Genomic DNA, 19,123 nt, shown 5'->3' with positions numbered 1-19,123 from the left:
CACGCTTTAATTTAACTCGCTCCCTGCTGTTGTTGCTGTCGTATCCTCAAATCTTGCAACTCAATTTTAACCCACTTCCCAATGTGGAATCGACTGCAAACTTGGTATACTTATGTCATACTGATGACAATACTATATTCTATCATTAAAAATAAAACATTTTTTAAACATTCTCTTTTATATGTTTTGTTTCAGCTTGGCTCTAATTGTCCACGGTAAACTGACGTTGGCTGTTAAATCACCACGGCCCCTTATGTTACGGCAAACTTCGGGGCCACTTCCTGGAGTCGTGGAGTTCTTCCATTACGAGTACGGTACATTTCATTAAAGCGTGCATTTCAAAAAGTTGTTTTAAATATCACTTATTTTTTCTTTCGGTGCCTGGACAGCAAAAACCTTCTCCCACCCCCCACCGCTAAAGCAGCACACAGAGAGCCCGCCCAGAGCCCCGCCCAGTTGCGCTCCACCTCTGTAGCTCGCGAGATTCCTGCTGCACGGCATAGCCACGTCACTGCTCGCTGTGACGTTGCTGCTGCCGCCGCCATGGAAGAAGGCACGCGGAGCCATCTCGTGTCTGTCTCGTCACCGTCGCCATCTTGTTTCTGTCTCCATCTTGTCTCCGTCGTCTTTATCTCGCCTTTGTCTCATCTCCGTCTTCTTCATCGTCTTGTCTCCGTCTCGATTTCCATCTTGTCTCGTCTGTGTTGTGTAGTGTATAGTAGTGTATAGTAGTGTATAGTGTAGTGTATAGTGTAGTGTAGTGCCTCAATAGAGCTCAATGTGTTCGCTTACCGATGTTGTATATGCCAGATTATAAAATTTTGATAAAAATAATACAAATTAATGAAATTTCGAAAAATGTGTAAATGGCATAAATCATGTTAATGTGTGTAATTATATGCATAAATTATGATAATCACGGAGATAATCGTATTAATTTATGCAAATGCTTGCAATTATGTTAATGTGTGCAGTTATGATAATTAGAATTAGCTTCGTTATCTAGAGTTGTATCAATCAGGATAAAACGATTATCTTTGATTAAACATTTATTGATTATCTTAGTGTGGTTATGTTATGTTAGGTCTCCAAATTCATACTCATCGCAGGTTACAGTTCTTATGAATAAGACAGTTTTGCATGGACTGGGAAAGAAGCACTCGAACACTTGGTGTTAAGCACTTTTAATACTAAACAAACATGACACTCTAATATGCAAAGGCAAAAGTATACGTCAATAGATTCATCGGCAAGATTATGCAATCAACGCAAATAAATGACTCAAACATTTCTTATTCATGTAACTCGACGGCAGCAACTGCTTTGCACGATCAGTTGATATTGAACGCACCACCTTGAAATGGCAACCCTTTTTGAAACACAAAGATAACTTTTTGAAAGTCTTATTCGTGTGCGTTTTGTGTGTGCGTTGTCCCCTTGTAAAATTAATTAAATTTTTCTTAGAGCCGGGAGTTGTGTCGTTAGCTTGTGGGGTGGGGGAGGGAATATACAAACAGCGCCCAGAGAGGTTCTCTCTGGCTTGGGCGTGGCCGCAGCGAGCCCGTTCTGCTTTCTCTCTCCACTGCTCGATTGAGCGGCATTGGCACGATGCTCGCCGTCGTGGTGCGCGATGATTCCGTCGTCGGATAGCGCGCAGCTCCTCCACGAGTCGACACGACGCTCGGTGACGCCCGAGTCGTGCTGCTCGTGCGCTCTCTCTCTCCGCTGCTGGATGACGAGTTGGCACGACGCTCGCCGATGTGGTGCGCGATGATTCCGTCGTCGCTGCTGGACGTCTCGTCTGTTCTCACTGGGTGTTGGTCGGTGTGTGTGTATCAAACACACGGAGCATTCAATGGCGCTCTCTCTCTCTTGGTGGCAGCTCCAGGCTTCTCCACTGCTGGATGATTGTTGAGTCGGCATGATGCTCGCCTTCGGCGGTGCTTCTGCTGCTGCCCCTCTCTCCTTGATCGCTGCCAACTTCACACGGACACCCGCCCTTACTTCAGGCTGTGTTGGCTCAGGCTTCTGGACGACGCGGCTGTGCGCGCTCACCAGCTTGGAGCGCTCTGGCGATGAACGATGGCTCTTGTTGCTCATCCGCTGCTGCTCGTCCTTTCCGATGCTCGCTTGGTCGACGCTTGGCGATTTCCGCCCTTTCTACAGGTTGATTGCTTGTTGTCACTCTCTCTTCTCCATACTTTCCTTTGTTCGTGCAGCTGCCAGCTTCACTCGCACTTAACCACACCTCGACACTTCGTTCTGCGAGAAGCGACACCTGCCATTGGTATCGGTGTTTGCTCCCTCAAGACACTCCGCCGGCCGGAGCACGGCTGAACCCAGCCTCGACCCAGGTTGAACTCAGATTTCTGCGACTCGAACGACCCCTCCTCGTTCCATCTCTCATCGAGGCACCCTGTCGCAACGCCGCGTCGCAAGCCGAGTTGCAAGACTGAGCACGACTCGAACCAGACTGCTCATTCGTGATGTGCGCTTGTGCTTAAACTCAAAAACGTGAACACCCTCTCCTCTCTGCGCGTCTCTTGCGAGAGGAAAACAAACAAAACGAAAAAAACCAGACACCCTTCCGACCCCTCCTCGCGACCCTTTCTAACCCCCTTAAGTATTTATGGTGCCATCTGTTTGTGCCAGACCGTTGGAGACAAAGGTGGCTGAGGAGATTTTTGTAATACATTTATGTGGTCCTGTATGTTACATTTATTCTTGATATTTATTATGAGTTCCCTCAGTCTTAGTATATCGTGGTTATTATTCGGTCTATGTTTAATGAATTTTCGTAATGATCCTCGTTACATCATTATTTTGAGGGCTTGCCAAGTTTGGTTATGCGTTTGTCCTCAGGGATTGGTGTTTATTCTGAGTTATATTTTAATGTCCTGAGGTTAAGTGTAACTAAGTTTCCACTTAAGCTTTCTGGAATTCGTATTCTTTAGTTTTTGGTAAGGTCATGTAGATAGAAACATACAATACAAAATAATATATGCGGTGAATACGAGTAATATAAGAGAATATCTAATAACAAGCCCCCATTGTAGGCTGCAGTCTTATACCGTTGATTTTATTTTTTGTTAAGTTTCTACTTTTCGTTAAGGAAAACGTTAAAGAAAACGCGAGTTGCAATAGTTGTTTTTCTCTGCTCTGCGCCTTATCCGTGCATCTCCAGACGTCTTGGGAAGGTTAGGCCATCGACCTTTTGTCCATCTGGATGTATCTGACCTCTCTGTGCTCTGAAGTCTTGTCGTTTAATGGCCCTCCCCGTTTCACAGATTCCTCGTGTGCTTGTGAGGAGTAGAGGCTGTTTTCATTATTTAATTTAAAATATATATATGTATAATAATAAAAAATGTTGGCCTAGTTATTCTTAATATTAATTTTTGAAAAACAGGGCATAGATACAACACCGACCATTCCCCTGTTAACGACGGGCTGTTGCAGGTACAGTAAATATTCATTAATGCATTAACCACGTTTCTTTTAACGTTGTGTGTTCATACTATTGGTAGTATGAGAATAGGTTTTCCCCTTTTTTCTGGAAACAAAACAGCTGTGTTAAGATGTTAAAACGCCAAACTGAAACCTTTTACAAGGCATCATGTCTGCATTAACCACAATATTTGTGGTCAGAATGCAAAGATAGACAAAAACTGATGCCAGATTTGGAATCAGCACCCCACAATTACCTTATGACCGGTGGAATACCTTATGCCAGAAAAAGTGTGTTGACCAGTGTTATCAGAGTACGGTTTTTGTTTGCATTTTGACCACAAGCATTGTGGTTAATGCAGACATGACTCCTTGTAGGTTTCAGTTTGGTGTTTTAACATCTTAACACAACTGTTTTGTTGCCAGAAAAAATGGGAAAACCTACTCTCATATTTTGGTACTGTCAAAGGAGGTCACCATGATGTTGGTAGTATCTTTACGTATTCATATCCATCGTTCAAATATAAGTTCGATTTTTGGGGTGAAAAAAGGTTAACTTGAGGTCCTGTCGTAACGGATTAAGCCTTTAACGTGCATTTCCTATAGTTTCTTAACGACCAAATCACTTAACAATAAATATTTACTGTACCTACAACAAAAATCTTACTTTGGGCTAAGAGAGATTTCTCCTGTATTGGTCCAAATTAGTTTCAGAAATGCATTCAAAGTTTTGTAACTTACATTTCATTGAAATGAAGTTGTTAGGTAAACTACCCCCTGTGATTAAAACTAAAACTATACCCTAAAATCAAAACGGGGCCACCCCCTCTAACCCCCCCCCCCCTTCCCGATATCTTAGTTTTAAAAAAGACAGACAAATGTTCTGGTAATAATAATTATTTTAGTATAGGTGGTGTTTAGAGGTCAAGAGAGAAAGAAAATTGAATGCGTTTTTGTCACCAGGGGTGGGCTGGGCAGTCCCATGTGGAAATGTTTGCATCGGCCGCGGAGGCCAAAAATACAAAGATCCCCCGTATATCCCATAACAGACTGTTGGGACAAGTGCCATTAGCCAGCACCTATGAAGGCCAGCAACCACACCCGGCTGCCTTTGTCTCCCCAGCGACGATGTTTACACATCGCATCAGGTACTCATTTCATGCCGTGTAGACCTAGGGGAGGCTCAGATAATCGTCACCGGTGTTGGCCGTGAGCGGGAATCGAACTCGGGTCACCGGGTTATTAGCGCAGCGTAGTGCTAACCGCTGCACCACCGCCCCCATGCACACACAGACACGCACACTCACATTCCAGGTGCTTCTGCACAGATCGAAAGGGGTCTTGTCCTTTGCTCCACGTGATCCACCCTCTTGTCTCGACCCCATTCTCTAGCGATACTTCCACGCCAACGGCGGTCCATGGCTGTCCGGTGTCTTCCTCCCATCTCCACATCGTTCGCATCGACATCGACATCGGTTCTCAAACGAGGACCTCATCCTTCCAGTTCCCGTTTCGCGACCGACAGGGAGACCGAGCGATCTTGAGCTCCGAGTTCTAACTTGACCCCTTCCCCTCAGCCGAGTCTCAACTGGGGATTTCCTCCGGTTCCTGCTTCACATTCAACAGGGAAACGGAGGAGTCCTGAGCTCCGCGTTCCGTCTCGCTCCCGTGGCAATCCTCGGGCTCCCGCTTCACGATCGGCAGGGAGGGGAGGCGGCACGGAACAACCTCGCCAGCGGGCTCCACCTTCACCCCCGGCCACGCCTCGAAGCCTCCGACGTCCCCTTCCCGTTCCTCCTTCACCTTCGCCGAGGACACGTCTCCGCCTCCGCTATCCGCCTTCATTACCCGCGGGCGCGTCCCGACAAAGCCGGCGGGCTTTTCCCGGCGTTCTTCTTCCGACGCAGCGGGCGCGGGAGGAGGAGGGCTCGCCGCCGCCTCTCCGGGGAAAGTCGCGCGCTCACCCCCAGAGTCAGGCGGCTCCGGTAGGGCGGCCGTCGCGACCTTGCGCGCGATGCACTCGCGACGCATGCTCCTCGTCACCCTCCCTCCGTCCGCCGCGTCCGCGCTTCCGGCGTCGGGGGAGCCGCCCGACGACGTCGACGCCTCGGCGTCCTTGCCGCAGGCGCTCTCCCTCGCGTGGACCCTCTTGTGGACGACGAGCGTGTGGGAGCGAGCGAACGTCTTCGCGCACACCGTGCACCTGTACGGCCTCTCTCCCGTGTGGATCCTGCTGTGCGTGGAGAGGGTCCCCGGATCTGCGAACGCCTTCGCGCACACCGTGCACTCGTAGGGTCTCTTGCCCGTGTGGGTCCTCCTGTGCACGCTCAGGGCCCACGAGTCGGCGAATGCCTTTCCGCACGCGTCGCACACGTAGGGCTTCTCGCCCGTGTGGATCCTGTTGTGGATGACGAGCGCCCCCGAGCGAGCGAACCGTTTTCCGCACGTGGCGCACCCGTAGGGCTTCTCGCCCGTGTGGATCCTGTTGTGGACGAAGAGCGTCCCCGAGAGAGCGAACCGTTTTCCGCACGTGGCGCACCCGTAGGGCTTCTCCCTCGTGTGGATCCTCTGGTGGTTGCGGAGCTGCAGCGAGCGCGTGAACTCCATCCCGCAGACGGTGCAGTGGTAGGGCTTGCCGCCGGCGTGCGTCTTTTGGTGCTCGTGAAGATCCTCCGAGCGGTTGAACGCCAGTTCGCAATCGGTGCACTTGTAGGGCTTCTCCTCGGCGTGCGCCGCTTGGTGCTCGCGGAAAACCTCGGCGTCGATGAACACCTTGCCGCACTTGGCGCACTTGTGAGACTCGCGCGCGTCGTGCGTCGCCTGGTGCTCGATGAAGACGTTCAGCGTGTCCGTGTTGAACGGGCAGTGGGGGCACTGGAAGAGCGTGGGCTCCGTCCACCCCCTGTGCCGCTTCATGTGGTCCTCCAGGGCGGGCAGGCTGACCACGAGCCACTTGCAGATCGGGCAGAAGATCTTCATCTCTCCGTCCGTTCCGTTCCGCGTCGGCACTGGGGCACGCAGGGAGGCAGGCGGAAATTCCTTCCTTTTACACGTTCGATACAACGGGTAGGGTTACGTTCCGGAAAGCCGCCGCGTTTGGCAATGCCAAGGCCTCGTGGTGAATGGGGGACTAGGACAACAGGCGGCCATGGTCACACTCGCCGAAGCCTAAGTAACGTTGTGCCATTCATACTCTTTGGTTCTTTCGGTAGAGTCAGGAAGGTAGAAAAAATAATGGCTCACAACGTTTCGATCGCAACACAAGCAAAAAAAAGTGCTGAAGCAGTTTGTTTTGCTTGTGGTTGTCCCACCTGATGACGATTGCTTGCGTTGCGATCAAAACGTCGTGATCTTTTATTATTTTTTCCACCTAAGTGACTTTACCGAAAGAACCAAAGAGTATGGATTCCTGCAGTCACGAAAGCCTCAAACCAAGGTTGCGCCATTCCTTCACCAAAACACAATAAAATACATGATAGCATCGTAAAAAATACACACGTGTTCAAATACCATAATTATATGAACTTTGAAAGTTGATGTCGGCCTGCAGAAGTACAGGTCGACATCCAGCGTTCACACGAACCGGGGTGGCCGTCCAGATAAAAGTAATTTTAGTTTATCTTCCGGTTTCATTCAGATGACGCGCATGCTCGCATACGAGCGTGCACGTCATCGGAGCGGTGGAGGGTTAGTGGAATTTATCCAACAACAAAAAATGTGGCACTCTGGCGTGTCGCAGCATTGTAAATGAGGGCCTGCTGAGAAAGTCACCGCGTCTGCTCAGCAACCCATGACCACCACTCATCTGTGGATTTTTCAAGCGGCAATGTGGAGCGACAATGTGGACTTCCCACCGGTCTTAAACTAAACGATGTTCCCTTACTTCTAGATTTGAAGCTTTCGTGACGTCAAGGATTCATATTCTTGGGTTTTTTCGGTAAAGTCACGTAGGTAAAAAATAATTTTTCATTAATAAAATAAAAATCACGAAGTTTCGGAGGCAACACAAGCTTCCGTCTTCAGGTGGAACCGTCACAGCACGATTGCTGTATCTTACTTGATACATTGCTGTATCTTACTTGATACAGCAATCGTTAGCGCTACGCTGTATCTTACTTGATACAGCAATCGTGCTGTGACGGTTCCACCTGAAGACGGAGGCTTGTGTTGCCTCCGAAACGTCGTGATTTTTATTTTATTTTTTATTTTACTTTTATTAATTTGAATTTTTTTACCTACGTGACTTTACCGAAAAAAACCCAAGAATATGTTCCCTTACTCTTTGGTTCTTTAGGTAAAGTCACGTAGGTGAAAAAAAATAGAAAAAACATCGAATTAACATTTTTATTCTTATTTTTTTTCACCGACATGACTTTACCGAAAGAACCAACGAGTATGGATCCTTGCAGTCACGAAAAATTCAAATCTAGGATGCTCCCTTGTTACCAGGTGTAAGGCCCCAGCTATGGGGTAGCTCTTTCTTACAAGCGCCTGCGGCCGTCGCAGATGACAGCCCATTGACGAAGTGGCTCATCCCGTGGACATTTATTTTTCCGCCAAATACTCTCTGAACGTGGAGGGGGGAAAAAACCAGAGGACCCGGAGATAAATCCACACTGACCACGGTGAGATACATGTAAAACTCCAAATATACAGCAGCAGCAGGCGTCAGGGGTGGGATCGAACCCACAACCTCCTCCATTCCAGGCGAGGTAGTCAACATCTCCTAGTCACCGTGATGATTATGAGAGAGAGACACGCAAACTCCAAATATACAGCAGCAAGCATCAGGGTTGGGATCTAACCCACGACCTCCTGCACACCAGGCGAGGTAGTCAACATCTCCTAGTCACCGTGATGATGATGGTGAGAGAGAGACACGCAAACTCCAAATATACAGCAGCAGCAGGCATGGTAAAGGTTGGGATCGAACCCACGACCTCCTGCACACCAGGCGAGGTAGTTAACATCTCCTAGTCACCGTGATGATGATGGTGAGAGAGAGACACGCAAACTCCAAATATACAGCAGCAGGCATCAGGGTTGGGATCAAACCCATGACCTCCTGCACACCAGGCGAGGTAGTTAACATCTCCTAGTCACCGTGATGATGATGATGAGAGAGAGACACGCAAACTCCAAATATACAGCGGCAGGCATCAGGGTTGGGATCGAACCCACGACCTCCTGCACACCAGGCGAGGTAGTTAACATCTCCTAGTCACCGTGATGATGATGGTGAGAGAGACACGCAAACTCCAAATATACAGCAGCAGCAGGCATGGTAAGGGTCAGGATCGAACCCACGACGTCCTGCACACCAGGCGAGGTAGTTAACATCTCCTAGTCACCGTGATGATGATGATGAGAGACACGCAAACTCCTAATATACAGCAGCAGGCATCAGGGTTAGGATCGAACCCACGACCTCCTGTACACCAGGCGAGGTAGTCAACATCTCCTAGTCACCGTGATGATGATGATGAGATTCCTCGCCACCGCTCACCGGGAATTCCTCACCACCGCTCACCGCAGCGAGTCTCGCACAAGGAACGAGTGACGTCACTCACTCGCAGCCCCACCGCGCGCGTGACGTCATCGCGCCGGAAGATGGCTGGATGACGTCACGCTCGGGATGGAGGGGTGTGGGACGGGGGAGGTTCAGCTGGAGACGGTAATATGACGTCATCCATCGGGCTCGAAGTGCACCTGGCCTGGCACGGGCGCCGCGGTGACGTCACCGTCGCTCAGGGTACGGGTAGGAGGATCTTTGTCTTTGTAGCGGTGACGTCACTCGCATCCAGCCCCTTGGTGACGTCACCCTACACCCTGGCAGGCGCGCGCCGGTCTGACGTCGTGTCGTCAATCTGGCCGCGATCGTGACGTCACGCCACTAATGGCGGGCCGCTCGGAGACGCGAGTGACGCCATCCCCCCTACCCGGCACGTGACGTCGTCGGTCCTGTGCGGCGGGGGGGTGTGTCCTTAATACGATAGGGATGACGTCATTTGCTCGCGACTGCGGGTTACGTGACGTCATGTCACCAATACCCGGGGGGGGGCTGTGGACACCGTGAATTGACGTCACGCACAGAGACAGAGAGTCGAGGCCTCCGTGTTGCGTTGTGAAGTTCAATATCGCCACTGGGAGAGAGACAAAGGCGGCCGGGCGTGGTTTTGGCTACCGACCCCCTTCATAGGTACTGCTACTCGCTACTAACAGCAGCACTTGCAACTGTAGCCTGTGTGACGCTACCTGGGGAATCTTTATATTGGTAGGAACGAAGTGGACCAGCCTACAATAGATTATACTGGTAGGAACGAAGTGGACCAGACCACCAATAGATTAATGTGTCCGTCCGTCCGACTCTCCGTCCGTCCATGTATCAACGTCGCCCCCTACTGCAAACACTTGGCATGACCCTGTCCGACAAGATGGCCGCCCGCTCCCCCTGCGAATTAAACAAGATGGCCGTCGCTTCCGGCGCATCACGGCAAAACTTTAAACTTCGCTTCAAAATTACTTTACTGAAACGCACCACGTTTTCTTTAACACAGAGACAAGAAACATTAACACAGAGACGAGATACATTTAATCGCCTTATTTGTGCACGAAAAGCACGGCGCAAGGCCTAGTGCGGCAGGCTTCACGAGGCCTAGTGCGGCAGGCTTCGCGAGGCCTAGTGCAGAAGGTGGTGGTGGGGGGTGGTGGGGTGGTGGTGGTGGGGTTGGGTGGTGGTGGGGGGTGGTGAGGGCTGGTGGGAGGGGTGGTGTTGAGGCTGGTGTTGGGGGGTCTTTAAATCTCACAGCGTTTCTTGTCAAAACAAACACTTTTAATTAACGTTACACTAGAATACAGTAATTTTTTCTTTAACTCCTCTATACCCGGTCGATATCCCTGTACCGATACCGTCCGTGTAGCAACACCAAAAGGCGCACAACTCAAAGACAATGCACCATCAGAATATGAGAGCTCAGGGCAAGCATCTACACTATGGAAACCTCATTTGCCAGTAATTTTGGTGCATTGTCTTTGAGTTGTGCGCCTTTTGGCGTCATCTGGTCCAACCCATGTGAGACTAGGCTCTAAGGAAAGCTGTCTTCGGGTGTGGACCAATCAACTTCAAGGACAGTGCACTTCATCAGAGTTATGTTCTTTTGTTTGTATTATGACTGCTGGTATTGCGGTCTATGCAAACATGACTCCTTGTAAAAAGGTGTCAGTTTTGTTGCCAGATAGAAGGGTAAAAAACCAATTATCATATTTTTACTGGCAAATGAGGTTTCCATAGTGTAGATGCGTGCCCCGAGCTCTCATACTCTGATGGTGCATTGTCTTTGAGTTGTGCGCCTTTTGGCGTCATCTGGTCCAACCCATGTGAGACTAGGCTCTAAGGAAAGCTGTCTTCGGGTGTGGACCAATCAACTTCAAGGACAGTGCACTTCATCAGAGTTATGTTCTTTTGTTTGTATTATGACTGCTGGTATTGCGGTCTATGCAAACATGACTCCTTGTAAAAAGGTGTCAGTTTTGTTGCCAGATAGAAGGGTAAAAAACCAATTATCATATTTTTACTGGCAAATGAGGTTTCCAAAGTGTAACATTCCCTTATAATTCCCTCAGATAGATTTTAATTAAAACATTTAAATTAATGAGGCTTTCCTGGCTAAACAAGTGTAACATTCCCTTATAATTCCCTGAGATAGCTTTTAATTAAAACTTGTAAATTAAAATTTAACTCACAGCGGCCTAAAGCCGACAGCTCGGCCTAAAGCCTCGAACAACGCCTCAAACTCTCCCTTCGTATCGTTCCTCCGCGTGTGTGCAAGGGTGTTAATGTTTAACAATGTTACATTCCCTGATGCTTTTAAATAGAAACATTTAAATTTAAAGTTTTACATAAATAATGAAAACAGTTAAATTAAAAATTAACTCACGGCGGCCTAAAGCCTGCAGCTAGGCCTAAAGCCTAGACCTAGGCCTCAAACTCTCCCTTCGTATCGTACCCCCGCGTGTGTGAAAGGGAGTTAATGTTTAACAATGTTACATTCCCTGATGTTTTTAAATAGAAACATTTACATTTAAAGCTTGTACATAAATAATTAAAACATTTAAATTAACAATTAACTCACGGCGGCCTAAAGCCTACAGCTAGGCCTAAAGCCTAGAACTAGGCCTCAAACTCTCCCTTCGTATAGTTCCCCCGCATGTGTGAAAGGGAGTTAATGTTTAACAATGTTACATTCCCTGATGTTTTTTTAATAGAAACATTTAAATTTAAAGCTTTTACATTAAAAACAACTCCCTACCCCCCCCCCCCCCCCCTCGTCGGCGGCTCTCCAGCCGAGAGCCAGGCCTGGGAATCTCTCCCCCGCTAGGGGTGTATTTGGCGGGGCTACAGCAGCAGGGGGCGGGGCTGGGCGGGGCAACGGTGGCAGGGGGCGTGGGCACGAAGTGGAGGGCGGGGCTACGCGGGGTTGGGGCGGGGTTAAGGCGGTAAGGGGTGGGGCAACGAGCTGGGGGCGGGGACATGGAGATGGGGCGGGGCCACGGGTGGCCGGGGCGGGGTTACGCGGGTGGAGGGCGGGGCCACGGGGCATCCACTTATTGGCGGCCATTTTTTGACATTTCATTTTATTATAGCCATTCAATTGTTCGTTCCTACCAGCCCACCCCGCAGGGTCCTGTTACTGATGACATATTCGATCAGAAAAATGTAAAAAAGATTTTTAAATATTATTTTTGAAATGTTATTTTTCAGCTTGGCTCTAATTGTCCACGGTAAACTGACGTTGCCTGTTAAATCACCACGGTCCCTTACGTTACAGCAAACTTCGGGGCCACTTCATGGAGTCGTGGAGTTCTTTCATTACGAGTACGGTACATTTCATTAAAGCGTGTTTTTAAAAAAGTTTTTTTAAATATCACTTATTTTTTTCTTTCGGTGCCTGGACAGCAAAAACCTTCCCCCACCCCCCACCGCTAAAGCCGCACACAGAGAGCCCGCCCAGAGCCCCGCCCAGTTGCGCTCCACCTCTGTAGCTCGCGGGATTCCTGCTGCACGGCATAGCCACGTCACTGCTCACTGTGACGTTGCTGCTGCTGCCGCCATGGAAGACTAGTCTCCGTCGCCATCTTGTTTCTGTCTCTATCTTGTCTCCGTCGTCTTTATCTCACCTTTGTCTCATCTCCGTCTTCTTCTCCGCCATTATCTTCGTCTTGTCTCCGTCTCGATATCCATCTTGTCTCGTCTGTGTTGTGTAGTGTAGTGCCTCAATAGAGCTCAATGTGTAGTGTATAGTGTAGTGTATAGTAGTGTATAGTGTAGTGTAGTGCCTCAATAGAGCTCAATGTGTTCGCTTACCGACCATTCCCCTGTTGACGACGGGCTGTTGTAGGTACAGTAAATATTCATTAATGCATTAACCACGTTTCTTTTAACGTTATGTGTTCATACTATTGGTAGTATGAGAATAGGTTTTCCCCTTTTTTCTGGCAACAAAACAGCTGTGTTAAGATGTTAAAATGCCAAACTGAAACCTTTTACAAGGCATCATGTCTGCATTAACCACAATACTTGTGGTCAGTATGCAAAGATAGACAAAAACTGATGCCAGATTTGGGATCAGCACCCCAAAATTACCTTAAATCCGTTGGAATTCCTTATGCCAGAAAAAGTGTGTTGACCAGTGTTATCAAAGTACGGTTTTTGTTTGCATTCTGACCACAAGTATTGTGGTCAATGCAGACATGATTTTTTGTAGGTTTCATTTCGGTGTTTTAACATCTTAACACAGCTGTTTTGTTGCCAGAAAAAGGGGAAAACCTACTCTCATATTTTGATACTGGTGTAGTGACATAAGAAGGGAGGGGCTGCTGGGGGCTCTGGGATCCAGGGAGGGCCAGGCGCTTAAGCCTCTTGGCGCCAGGCGTGGGTTCCCAGGCGGGTCAGACACTTACGCCTCTTGGCGTCAGGCGTTGGGTTCCCAGGCGCTTAATCCCCTTGGCGCCGCCAAAGGGGGGGGCTGTGTGTGCTCTGTGGGACATCTGGGGGCGCACAAGGCCCCACCCCTCGTTGGGGAGTGGGCATAAAAGGGGAGCTCCCTGGACGATCAGGGCCAGTCGTAGCTCAAGACCCAAGACCCAAGACCAGCCATCGGAGGACCCTGGGACGCTGTGAGAGCCAGTGGTGGGACTCTGGAACTCCCGACTCTACGACCTTGTGAGGGCGAGTTCCAGAGCGTAGCCAGAGTAGAGTATCTAGGCTGTGTACCTAGGCTGTGAACCTAGGCTGTAACAGAGTATCAGGACTGTTGGAGAGTTGGAGAGTTGGAGTGTTGGAGAGTTGGAGTGTTGGAGTGTTGGACTGTTGGAGTGCTGTTGAATCGTAATAAAGAAGTTACCTCTACAAGTGTCTCCGGAACCCGTTACACTGGCAAAGGAGGTCCCATGATTTTGGTAGTATCTTTACGTATTAATATCCACCGTTCAAATATTGCATAAGTACGTTTTTTGGGGTGAAAAAGGGTTAACTTTAGGTCCTGTCGTAACGGATTAAAATTTTGACGTGCATTTCCTATAGTTGCTTAACGGCCAAATCACTTAACAGTCTTAATAAATATTTACTGTACCTACAACAAAAATCTTACCTTGTGCTCAGAGAGATTTCTCCTGTATTGGTTCAATTTTGTTTCAGAAATGCATTCAAATTTTTGTAACTTACATTTCGTTGAAATGAAGTTGTTAAGCAAACTACCCCCTGTGATTAAAACTAAAACTATACCCTAAAATCAAAACGGGGCCACCCCTCTTAAAAACACCCTCCCCCCCTCCCCGATATCTTAGTTTAAAAAAAAGACAGACAAATGTTCCGGTAATAAGAATTATTTTAGTATATGTGGTGTTTAGAGGTCGAGAGGTCAAGAGAGAGAAAATTGAATGCGTTTTTGTCACCAGGGGTGGCTGGGCAGTCCCATGTGGAAATGTTTGCATCTGCCGCGGAGGCCAAATTCTTTTTAAATAAACTGCCGCGCTACACATCGCACCTCCAATTAGCACGGTTGGCTACGTATGGTGCGAAAGAAGTTGAACATACGATAAAAATACAAAGATCCCCCGTATAGCCCGTAACAGACTGTTGGGACAAGTGCCATTAGCCAGCACCTATGAAGGCCAGCAACCACGCCTGGCCGCCTTTGTCTCCCCAGCGACAATGATTACACATCGCACCAGGTACTCATTTCATGCCGTGTCGACCTAGGGGAGGCTCAGATAATCGTCCCCAGTGTTGGCCGTGAGCGGGAATCGAACTCGGGTCGCCGGGTTCTTAGCGCAGCGTAGTGCTAACCGCTGCACCACCGCTCCCCATACACACACGGACACGCACACTCACATTCCTGGTGCTTCTGCACAGATCGAAATGGGTCTGTCCTCTGCTCCACGTGATCCACCCTCCACCCTCTTGTCTCGACCCCATTCTTTAGCGATACTTCCACGCCAACGGCGGTCCATGGCTGTCCGGCGTCTTCCTCCCATCTCCACGTCGTTCGCATCGACGTCGACATCGCTTCTCAAACGAGGGCCTCATCCTTCCAGTTCCCGTTTCGCGACCGACAGGGAGACCAAGCGATCTTGAGCTCCGAGTTCTAACTTGACCCCTTCCCCTCAGCCGAGTCTCAACTGGGGATTTCCTCCGGTTCCTGCTTCACACTCAACAGGGAGACAGAGGAGTCCTGAGCTCCGCGTTCCAACTTTACCCGCGGCTCCGTCTCGCTCCCGTGGCAATCCTCGGGCTCCCGCTTCACGATCGGCAGGGAGGGGGGGCGGCACGGAACGACCTCGCCAGCGGGCTCCACCTTCACCCCCGGCCACGCCTCGAAGCCTCCGACGTCCCCTTCCCGTTCCTCCTTCACTTTCGCCGAGGACACGTCTCCGCCTCCGCCTCCGCTATCCGCCTTCATTACCCGCGGGCGCGTCCCGACAAAGCCGGCGGGCTTTTCCCGGCGTTCTTCTTCCGACGCGGCGGGTGCAGGAGGAGGAGGGCTCGCCGCCGCCTCTCCGGGGAAAGTCGCGCGCTCACCCCCAGAGTCAGGTGGCTCCGGTAGGGCGGCCGTCGCGACCTTGCGCGCGATGCACTCGCGACGCTTCCTCCTCGTCACGCACCCTCCCTCCGCCGCGTCCGCGCTTCCGGCGCCGGGGGAGCCGCCCGACGGCGTCAACGCCTCGGCGCCCTCGCCGCAGGTGCTCTCTCCCGTGTGGACCCTCTTGTGGACGACGAGCGTGTGGGAACGAGCGAACGTCTTCGCGCACACCGTGCACCTGTACGGCCTCTCTCCTGTGTGGATCCTGCTGTGCGTGGAGAGGGTCCCCGGATATGCGAACGCCTTCGCGCACACCGTGCACCTGTAGGGTCTCTTGCCCATGTGGGTCCTCCTGTGCACGCTCAGGGCCCCCGAGTAGGCGAATGCCTTTCCGCATGTGGCGCACACGTAGGGCTTCTCGCCCGTGTGGATCCTGTTGTGGATGACGAGCGTCCCCGAGTGCGCAAACCGTTGTCCGCATGTAGCGCACCCGTAGGGCTTCTCGCCCGTGTGGATCCTGTTGTGGATGACGAGCGTCCCCGAGAGAGCGAACCGTTTTCCGCACGTGGCACACCCATAGGGCTTCTCGCCCGTGTGGATCCTCTGGTGGTTGCAGAGCTGCACCTCGCGCATGAACTCCATCCCGCAGACGGTGCAGTGGTAGGGCTTGCCGCCGGCGTGCGTCTTTTGGTGCTCGTGAAGATCCTCCGAGTGGTTGAACGCCAGTTCGCAATCGGTGCACTTGTAGGGCTTCTCCTCGGCGTGCGCCGCTTGGTGCTCGCGGAAGACCTTGACGTCGATGAACACCTTTCCGCACTTGGCGCACTTGTGAGACTCGCGCGCGTCGTGCGTCGCCTGGTGGCCGATGAAGACATTCAGCGTGTCCGTGTTGAACGGGCAGTGGGGGCACTGGAAGAGCGTGGGCTCCGTCCACCCCCTGTGCCGCTTCATGTGGTCCTCCAGGGCGGGCAGGCTGACCACGAGCCACTTGCAGATCGGGCAGAAGATCTTCATCTCTCCGTCCGTCCGTTCCGCGTCGGCACTGGGGCACGCAGAGAGGCAGGCGGAAATTCCTTCCTTTTACATGTTTGACACAACGGGTAGGGTTACGTTTGGCAATGCCAAGGCCTCGTGGTGAATGGGGGACTAGGACAACAGGCGGCCATGGTCACACTGGCCGAAGCCTAAGTAACGTTGTGCCATTCATACTCTTTGCTTCTTTCGGTAGAGTCAGGGAGGTAGAAAAAATAATGGATCACGACGTTTCGATCGCAACACAAGCAAAAAAACTGCTGAAGCAGTTTTTTTTAAGCCAAACTAAACGATGTTCCCTTACTTCTAGATTTGAAGCCTTCGTGACTGCAAGGATTCATATTCTTGGGTTCTTTCGGTAAAGCCACGTAGGTGAAAAAAAATAGAAAAAAAAATCGAATTTAAATTTTATTCTTATTTTTTTTCACCGACGTGACTTTACCGAAAGAACCAACGAGTATGGATCCTTGCAGTCACGAAAACTTCAAATCTAGGATGCTCCCTTGTTACCAGGTGCAAGACCCCAGCTATGGGGTAGCTCTTTCTCACAAGCGCCTGCGGCCGTCGCAGATGACAGCTCATTGACGAAGTGGCTCATCCCGTGGACATTTATTTTTCCGCCAAATACTCTCTGAACGTGGAAGGGGGAAAAAAACCAGAGGACCCAGAGATAAATCCACGCTGACCACGGTGAGATACATGTAAAACTCCAAATATACAGCAGCAGCAGGCGTCAGGGGTGGGATCAAACCCACAACCTCCTCCATACCAGGCGAGGTAGTCAACATCTCCTAGTCACCGTGATGATGAGAGAAAGACACGCAAACTCCAAATCTACAGCAGCAGGCATGGTGCATGGTAAGGGTCGGCATATGACCCACGACCTCCTGTATACCAGGCGAGGTAGTTAACACCTCCTAGCCACTGTGATGATGATGTGAGAGAGAGACGCAGACTCCAAATATACAGCAGCAGCAGGCGTCAGGGTCAGGATCAAATCCACGACCTCCTGTACACCAGGCGAGGTAGTCAACATCTCCTAGCCACCGTGATGATGATGATGAGAGAGAGACACGCAAACTCCAAATATACAGCAGCAGGCATCAGGGTTGGGATCGAACCCACGACCTCCTGCATACCAGGCGAGGTAGTCAACATATCCTAATCACCGTTATGATGATGATGAGACACGCAAACTCCAAATATACAGCAGCAGCAGCAGGCATGGTAAGGGTCAGGATCGAACCCACAACCTCCTGCACACCAGGCGAGGTAGTCAACATCTCCTAGCCACCGTGATGATGATGAGAGAGACACGCAAACTCCAAATATACAGCAGCAGGCATCAGGGTTGGGATCGAACCCACGACCTCCTGCACACCAGGCGAGGTAGTCAACATCTCCTAGTCACCGTGATGATGATGATGAGATTCCTCGGCACCGCTCATCGGGAATTCTTCACCACCGCTCACCGCAGCGAGTCTCGCATAAGGAACGGGTGACGTCACTCACTCGCAGCCCCACCGCGCGCGTGACGTCATCGCGCTGGAAGATGGCTGGATGACGTCACGCTCGGGATGAATGGGGGCGGGCGGAGGTTTCAGCTGGAGACGGTAATATGACGTCATCTATCGGGCTCGAAGTGCACCTGGCCTGGCACGGGCGCCGCGGTGACGTCACCGTCGCTCAGGGTACGGGTAGGGGGATCTTTGTCTTTGTAGCTGTGACGTCACTCGCATCCAGCCCCTTGGTGACGTCACCCTACACCCCCCCCCCACCCTGGCAGGCGTGCGCCGGTCTGACGTCGTGTCGTCAATCTCGCCGCGAGCGTGACGTCACGCCACTATTGGCGGGCCGCTTGGAGACGCGAGTGACGCCACCCCCCCTACCGGGCACGTGACGTCGTCGCTCCTGTGCGGCGGGGGGGTGTGTCCTTAATACGATGGGGATGACGTCATTTGCTCGCGACTGCGGGTTACGTGACGTCATGTCACCAATGCCCGGGGGGGGGGGCTGTGGACACCGTGAATTGACGTCACACACAGAGACAGAGAGTCGAGGCCTCCGTGTAGCGTTGTGAAGTTCAATATCGCCACTGGGGGAGAGACAAAGGCGGCCGGGCGTGGTGTTGGATACCGACCCCCTTCATAGGTACTGCTACTCGCTACTAACAGAAGCACTTGCAACTGTAGCCTGTGTGAGGCTACCTGGGGCATCTTTATATTGGTAAGAACAAAGTGGACCAGCCGACAATCTATATATATAAAATCGCAAATCTGTCTGTCTGTCTGTGTGTCTGTGTGTGTGTCTGTTTGTCTGTGTGTCGCCGGACCATACGCAGTTTCATTGGACGAAATGTGAGGGATTTGCGAGACACGATTGGTCCGGCGGTTGCCCCTGGCAACGGGTAGCGATGCATTCGCTGCGGGGTGGACGCCATTTTTAATTCCCGTTAAAAATATGCGCACGCATTAACACGCGACTCTGACGTAAATTCATCAAAGTTTCACATCCTCTTCACTCCCCCCCCACCACAATGTGTGCAATTACTATTATAGGGTCGGAAG

At 50.8% G+C, this 19,123-nt stretch overlaps 2 protein-coding genes across 3 annotated transcripts; both read right to left on the bottom strand.

Moving 5' to 3' along the window:
- Window positions 1-4,322: 4,322 nt before the first annotated feature.
- On the bottom strand, window positions 4,323-9,006 carry LOC133359850 (zinc finger protein 664-like). Of its 2 annotated transcripts, none has more exons than XM_061578404.1 (2): window positions 8,951-9,006; window positions 4,323-6,452 (listed from the first exon to the last, which is right to left on the bottom strand). In XM_061578404.1, the coding sequence occupies exon 2, from the start codon at window positions 6,421-6,423 to the stop codon at window positions 5,029-5,031; it is 1,395 nt and encodes a 464-aa protein (XP_061434388.1). In that variant the 5' UTR covers window positions 6,424-6,452; window positions 8,951-9,006; the 3' UTR covers window positions 4,323-5,028. The 2 variants fall into 2 exon arrangements, with proteins under 2 accessions (XP_061434388.1, XP_061434389.1); XM_061578405.1 differs by having other exon boundaries at window positions 8,914-8,999.
- Window positions 9,007-14,321: 5,315 nt separating this feature from the next.
- LOC133359847 (zinc finger protein 664-like) lies at window positions 14,322-17,615 on the bottom strand. Its single transcript, XM_061578401.1, has 2 exons — window positions 17,604-17,615; window positions 14,322-16,566 (listed from the first exon to the last, which is right to left on the bottom strand). The coding sequence occupies exon 2, from the start codon at window positions 16,536-16,538 to the stop codon at window positions 15,120-15,122; it is 1,419 nt and encodes a 472-aa protein (XP_061434385.1). The 5' UTR covers window positions 16,539-16,566; window positions 17,604-17,615; the 3' UTR covers window positions 14,322-15,119.
- Between the last annotated feature and the right edge of the window lie 1,508 nt (window positions 17,616-19,123).

Source organism: Lethenteron reissneri, chromosome 66 (genome assembly GCF_015708825.2).
Source record: "Lethenteron reissneri isolate LAM-NWPU_2019-01 chromosome 66, ASM1570882v1, whole genome shotgun sequence".
Taxonomy (NCBI): domain Eukaryota; kingdom Metazoa; phylum Chordata; class Hyperoartia; order Petromyzontiformes; family Petromyzontidae; genus Lethenteron; species Lethenteron reissneri.
Note: the sequence above shows the minus strand (reverse complement) of the source record. Positions and strands in the feature narration are given on the sequence as shown.